This window comes from Nothoprocta perdicaria, unplaced genomic scaffold, assembly GCF_003342845.1.
Source record: "Nothoprocta perdicaria isolate Ctin4 unplaced genomic scaffold, notPer1 scaffold_359, whole genome shotgun sequence".
Classification (NCBI taxonomy): Eukaryota; Metazoa; Chordata; class Aves; order Tinamiformes; family Tinamidae; genus Nothoprocta; species Nothoprocta perdicaria.
This window is the reverse complement of record NW_020455598.1, coordinates 240,845-247,392: the sequence shown is the minus strand read 5'-3', so window position 1 is coordinate 247,392 and position 6,548 is coordinate 240,845. Positions and strand designations below refer to the sequence as shown.

Sequence of the window (6,548 nt, the reverse complement as noted above, 5' to 3'; positions counted from 1 at the left end):
GGGTGACAAAGCACTGGAACAGGCTGCCCAGAGAGGTTGTGGAGTCTCCTTCTTTGGAGATCTTTAAAACCCACTTGGATGCAGCCCTGTGCCACGTGCTCTAGGTGACCCTGCATGAGCAGGGGGGTTGGACTAGATGACCTCTGAGGTCCCTTCCAACCTTCGGCATTCTATGATTCTATGATTCTATGATCAAAGAGTCCACCAGTCTCAGCCATCAAAGAGTCCACCAGTCTAAGCCATGAGCTGCCAGCTTCTCCAGAAGAAGGCAGTGGCAGACGGTGTCAAAGGACTTAACTGCAGTCTAAGTAGACCATGTCCACAGCCCTTTCCTCATCCACTAGGCAGGTCAGCTGGCCACAGGAGGAGGTCAGGTTGGTGAGGTTCATGAACCCATGTTGGCTGAACTTGATGTCCTAGTTGTTGCACACATGCTCTGCGATCGCCCTCAACACGATCTGCTCCACCTTCCCCAAAACCGAGGTCAGGCTCATGGGCCTGTAGTTCCTCGGATTCCCCCATCCGACCCTTCTTGTAGATGGGCATCACGTTGGTGTCCTGGGTGCCCGCTCACCTGGCGATGGCCATGCCAATGTAGTAGGAGAGCGGCATGATGGAGAGCAGGGCCAGCGTGAACTTCACAGGCGAGCTCGTCAACCGGTTGCGCTCGTCCACGTAGCCCAGCACCAGTGTCACCACCACCAGCGGCAGCAGGTCTGCGGTGGCCATCAAGGAGGCGACCCAAGCAACGGGTGGCGTTTTTGGGGCTCAGTGCCCAACCCAGCACCCCGCTCACCCCCAGGAGGCACCCGGACGCTTTGCAAAGGATACTGACGGCGAAGACGTTGATGCCGTCCACCGTGTACTTGTAGTAGTAGGCGTTGACGGCGCGGTAGCAGCACAGGATGACCTCGGCCTCCAGCGGCACCTCCGTCTGCCGCGCGCGGGGGACAAGCGGGTGACAGTGTCCCCCCAAACGGACCCCGCGTTGGGGTGGGTGCCACCCACCATGCGCAGGCGGCGGACGCACACGCGCTCCGGGGGCAGCAGCAGCACGCGGCGCGCCGTGCGCGCGCTCATCTTGGCCACGGGGATGAAGAAGACGAGGAGCCAGGCGGCGAAGCAGAGCAGCGCGTGGGCCAGCGCCAGCGGCGGGTAGCCCAGGCAGAGCCAGGCGGCCGCCGCCGCCGCGCGCCGCTGCGGGACGGAAAGTGCGGAATTGGGGTGAAAAGTGCGGAATTGGGTGAAAAGTGCGGAATTGGGGCGAAAAGCATGGAATTGGGGTGAAAAGTGCGGAATTGGGGTGAAAAGCATGGAACTGGGGCGGAAAGTGCGGAATTGGGGTGAAAAGCATGGAATTGGGGTGAAAAGTGTGGAATTGGGGTGAAAAGCACAGAATTGGGGCAAAAAGCGTGGAATTGGGGCGGAAAGTGCGGAATTGGGGCGAAAAGCATGGAATTGGGGCGAAAAGCATGGAATTGGGGTGAAAAGCGTGGAATTGGGGCAAAAAGTGACATTGGGGCGGAAAGTGCGGAATTGGGGTGAAAAGCATGGAATTGGGGCAAAAAGCATGGAATTGGGGTGAAAACTGCAGAATTAGGGCAAAAAGCACAGAATTGGGGTGAAAAGTGCAGAATTGGGGCAAAAAGCATGGAATTGGGGCAAAAAGTGCAGAATTGGGGTGAAAAGTGCAGAACTGGGGCAAAAAGTGTGAAATTGGGGCAAAAAGTACAGAATTGGGGTGAAAAGCGTGGAATTGGGGTGAAAAGTGCGGAATTGGGGTGAAAAGCGCAGAATTGGGGTGAAAAGCACAGAATTGGGGTGCAAAGCGCGGAATTGGGGCAAAAAGCATAGAATTGGGGTGAAAAGTGCAGAATTGGGGCAAAAAGCGCAGGACTGGGGTGGAAAGCGCAGAACTGGGGTGGAAAGCGCGGAATGGGAGCAGTGGAGCGGGGCGGGCGCTCACCCGGGAGCCGGGCGCCGGCGGGCGCCAGCGGGCGGGCGCGGGGCCGCCGAGCAGCGCCGAAGTCTCCCGGGCGCCCGCGGCCGCGGCGGGGGCGTCAGGGCCCCCCGCGCCCCCCGCGGGACCCCCCGCTTCCTCCAGCCGCTGGATCACTTTGCCGAAGGGCCAGAGGAAGTAGCCGGCCAGGTCCCAGCAGAGCCGCCCTGTGGGGACAGCGGAGACGTGGGGCGCACGGGGGGGGCCCGTCCTGGGACCCCCCAGCTGGGACGCCCTGCAGGACTCACCATAGGGAGCCCCAACCACGGTGAGGAACATCACGGCGGCCACCACGACGTAGAGCAGTGCCAGCCACCAGCCGAAGAGCAGCACGTAGAGCACGTTGCCACACGTCACCGTGGAGCCTGCGAGGGGGGACGGGTCCCCGTGGCCACGCGCTCCTCCAACAGCCCTTTTCTCCCCCAAAAACACATTCGGGGCTTCCCCGAGGACAATGACGCTTGCTCATGGAGGTGGCCATGTGCCACCAGCACAAGAGGTTCTAGCAGATGCCCCGTCCTCCACAATGGTCCCCACCAGCTCATGAGGTTCAAGTAGACGTCCTTGTCCTTCACAATGGTCCCCACCAACACATGAGGTTCAAGCAGATGTCCCCATCCTCCACGACGGTCCCCACCAACACATGAGGTTCAAGGAGATGCCCCCATCCTCTGTGATGGTCCCCACCAGCACAAGAGGTTCAAGCAGACATCCCGTCCTCCACACCCGTCCCCACCTGCGGAGCCCTTGATGACATTGAGGTCGGAGTAGAGCTCCTTCACGATCTCGGAGCGGTCCTCCCATGGCCGCTCCGTCACGTGGCTCTTCCACTTCTTGAAGCCAAACTGCAAGGGGGCAATGTCACCTGGACGCCAGCCCGGTGCCACCGTACAGAGGGGACAAGCCGGGGCAGGGCCGCCCCTCGTGCCCGTGACCGTGTCCTCCACGGCAAGGAGGTCCCACCTTGTAGTTGTTGGAGAGCTTGTTGGCCTCCACGGCGTTCTCGGCCGTCAGGGTGGTCTTGCCCGGGCAGCTCTCGCACAGCGGCCCCTCGTCCGAGTGCTGCGGGCAGGCGATGCCTGCGGCGAGTGGGACCCCCGGCTGGGATGGAGCCACCGGAGCAGCCACAGGAACCCACCCCAGCCTGGGATGGAGCCCCTGGAGCAGACATAGGGACCCCCATTCCAGCCTGGAATGGAGCCACCAGAGCAGGCAAGGGACTCCCTGGCCCAGGATGGAGCCACCAGAGAAGCCATGGGACCCCCTGGCGTGGGATGGAGCCACTGGAGCAGCTGTGGGACCCCCAGCCTGGGATTGGACCCTCGGAACAGCTGCAAGGACCCCCCTGCCCCGGGATGGAGCCCCCGGAGCAGCCATGGGACCCTCCCTGCCCCAGGATGGAGCCACCGGAGCAGGCGCAGGGAACCCCCTGTCCCGGGATGGAGCCACTGGAGCGGCTGCAGGGACCCCCCTGCCCTAGCCCGGGATGGAGCCCCCGGAGCGGCCGCAGGGACCCCCCGCCCCGGCCCCGGCCGGAGCCCCCGCAGCCCCCGTACCGGGCAGGACGCGGGGGGCCGCGAGGCCGTGGGGCAGGTGGGAGCCCGAGGGCAGCTCGCCCAGGTCGCCGTGCGCGTTGTTGATGGCGGCGCAGCGGCGGTCGCAGAGGGAGCCGCGCCGCGGCCCCCCGGCCTCCGGCTCCATGGGGGAGTCTGCGGACACCCCCGACCCGTATCACAGCACTCGGTGCAGGAAATATGCCCCCCCCCCGGGAAGCCCATCCCGTGCAGAATCCAGGGAGAGGCTCCCGCCGGAGCAGGGCTTGGGAACACCCGCTGTGCAGCACCCAGGAGAGACCCCACAGCACAACCCACCCCCAGTGCAATGACCAGGACCCCCCCACCATTGCAGCACCCCCAGTGCAACCCCCAGGAGGGCCCCCTCAACTGTAACCCCCTCGTGCAATGACCAGGACCCCCCCTCCATTGCAGCACCCCAGTGCACCCCCGGGAGGGCCCCCCACTGTAACCCCCTCGTGCAATGACCAGGACCCCCCCTCCCCATTGCAACACCCCCACTGCAACCCCCGGGAGGGTCCCCCCCCCACTGCAACCCCCTCCTCCCCATGCAATAACCGGGAGGGCTCTCCCGGTGCAACCCACCCGTGCAACACCTGGGAACAACCCCCAACCCCCCCGGAATGCAACCCCCCCCCCGGTGCAATAACCGGGACCCCCCCCTCCCCGTGCAACCCCCCCGGTGCAATAGCCGGGAGCCCCGCGCTGCAAACCCGCGCCCCCCCTCTCCATGCAGCACCCTGGGGCCCCCCCGGTGCAACCCCCCCCCCAGTGTCCCCCCGTCCCGCACCCAGCGTGTCCCGCGGCGGCGGCGCTCGCTGCCCACGGGGGCGGCACCGGGGAGGGCGGGAGCCTTGGGGGGGGGGTGGGACAACGGGACCCCCCCGCCCACGGGACAGGCCGGAGGCGGCGGGAACAGAAGGGTTTTGCCCTTAAATGTGGCTCTTCCTAAGAAATTACTCCTGAAATTATTATTATATTATCTAAATATTAATCCTGAAATTAATTTCCTAAGAAATTAATCCTCAAGATTAATCCTGACCTCGCCAAGGGGCAAGGGCTGAAAAGCCCTTGGGGGGGCAAAAAGGGGGGTCAAAAAGGCCCTTCTGGGGGTGGTTGGGTGGAGACCAGGAACCTGGGGCTCTTGGGGGCTGTCCCCACACAAGGGACTCGGCCCTGGTCTCAGACAAAGCCAGGCAGAAAGGGGGCTCTGAGAAATAACTCCAAAATACATTAAAAAACAAAGGCACCACTCACCTTTTTTAAAAACATTTTAATATTTTAAGACACTCACAGTTGAAGGGGAGGGTTGTGGGATTTTTCCCTTAAAAAAGCCAAAACTTTTATAAATATAGACTGAAAACAGCAAGTCATGCTGTTTTCCCTGTATAGTTACAGTGGAGACACCTGAAACACCCAGTGAGGCCACAAAATCCAGTTCTTCCAATGAGTCATTAAATTAACCCAATTTGGGGTAAACTTCCAGAGAGGTCGAACCAGGCACCAAGGCAGTAACTCCCTGGACCTTGTGTTGGGGGATCTGCAGGTGCCCCCAGAGAGCTGGAGGCAGGGGGAGCAAAACTGGGGTGCATTAAGGTGAGAAACCAGAGAGAAAAACATGCCTAGATTCCTATTTCAATGTGTTTTAACAGTGAAAAAGTGGAACAGTGGAAAAAAAAGAACAGTGGAAAAAACAGTGGAACATTTTAAACGGTATTTACCTAAAAAAAAAGACTGTACAGGAATTTACAAACATTTCTCCTCTGTCCATAAAGCAGAGATTAAATTATCCTGTTTCACAGTCTATGTTCAAGGTAACGGGGGTAACGCTGCTGTTCAGGGCGCCTGGTCCGAGCAGGGGGATCCTCCCTCTGTGGAGTCGTCGTCACTCGCCAAAAATCCACAGCACGTTGACGCCGGAGACGCCGAGGTTGACGCGCCTGCAAAAACGTCACTGGAGTCACCAACCACCGGCAAGTGGCAGCTTTTTTACATCTTTGGTACAGGAAAACTGGCCCAAGAGCAAAGGAAAACTCCAAACGTTTCCCACGTGCTCTGACCTGGTTCTGCGAAATGGGTTTTGTTAGATAAAATGCAAAGAGGGGTTAATTCTGTCCCAGTTGTCCCACTACAGCAGCGTCCTGGTGTATGAGCACTGAAAGCTGCTGTCAGCTCTGGTGGGTGACACAAAGGGACGCAGCAGGTGACACTTACCCGAGCATGCCCGATTCTTTGGTCTTTATAATGTACAGGAACATGAGCAGGGTGTGGAACATGTTGTTTCTGCCCTAAAACCAGAGGGAAGAGAAAAGAACTTGGCATTGAGACCATGGATGAGCAGCCACACCAGTATCTTAGAGGAAAGGTCTTATTTAAACCCATGTCCTGCTTGTAGCTGAGCTAGAGCTGTGCATTATTCCCTTTAAATCTTCTTTTAAGATACATAGACACTTCAGTGTGCACCATGATGGCCCATTAAATAATCTGAGATGAGAAAAAAATATAATAGACATCTCATGGAATGGTATTACAGCGTGGGAGTTGGCCTCAATACTTACCTCTCAATTAGCTAAATAGCAGAAAAATCTAATTTTCTTGGGTGGATTATCACCCTCAAATACTTAGGATTTTTACAGCATTTTTTTTCTGAAATCACAGATCAAAATCACAACCAAGGGTCCAAAAGAAAAGTTAAAACATGCAGGAAAAATGTAGTATTTTGGTATTGAGACTAGATGGTTCCCTCTACAAGCTCCTATAGGCATCAGGCTTGTTGGCATTCAGGAATAACAGCCCACACCACAGCTTATATAAATGAGGATTTTAGAATAAATCACGAGAAAATTCACAAGAAGCTACTTTCTGCACTGAGGCAGCTAATTATTAAAAATATGGGTATAATATGGGTATAATATGGGTATAATATGGGTATAATATGGGTATAATATGGGTATAATATGGGTATAATATGGGTA

The 6,548-nt window shown here is 57.9% G+C and overlaps 2 protein-coding genes across 4 annotated transcripts in view; both read right to left on the bottom strand.

The window, feature by feature from the left end:
• LOC112951608 (low affinity vacuolar monovalent cation/H(+) antiporter-like) overlaps positions 1-4,383 on the bottom strand; it is an 8,964-nt gene extending 4,581 nt beyond the window's left edge. The window contains exons 1-9 of the mRNA XM_026044314.1: positions 4,364-4,383; positions 3,556-3,708; positions 2,963-3,078; positions 2,736-2,844; positions 2,248-2,364; positions 1,967-2,166; positions 1,009-1,197; positions 832-934; positions 575-716 (exon numbers count right to left, since the gene is read on the bottom strand). Coding sequence (XP_025900099.1) covers positions 575-716; positions 832-934; positions 1,009-1,197; positions 1,967-2,166; positions 2,248-2,364; positions 2,736-2,844; positions 2,963-3,078; positions 3,556-3,700 — 1,121 coding nt within the window. The 5' untranslated portion in view covers positions 3,701-3,708; positions 4,364-4,383. The remainder of the gene's footprint in view (positions 1-574; positions 717-831; positions 935-1,008; positions 1,198-1,966; positions 2,167-2,247; positions 2,365-2,735; positions 2,845-2,962; positions 3,079-3,555; positions 3,709-4,363) is intronic.
• A 575-nt stretch (positions 4,384-4,958) lies between these two features.
• The window catches only part of TMEM209 (transmembrane protein 209), a 10,318-nt gene continuing 8,728 nt past the window's right edge, over positions 4,959-6,548 (bottom strand). For 2 of the 3 annotated variants that reach the window (XM_026044323.1, XM_026044322.1), the window contains exons 14-15: positions 5,788-5,861; positions 4,959-5,513 (exon numbers count right to left, since the gene is read on the bottom strand). In XM_026044323.1, coding sequence (XP_025900108.1) covers positions 5,459-5,513; positions 5,788-5,861 — 129 coding nt within the window. In that variant the 3' untranslated portion in view covers positions 4,959-5,458. Of the gene's footprint in view, positions 5,514-5,787; positions 5,862-6,548 lie in introns of those variants that run through there. The other variant, XM_026044324.1, reaches the window with a different exon arrangement.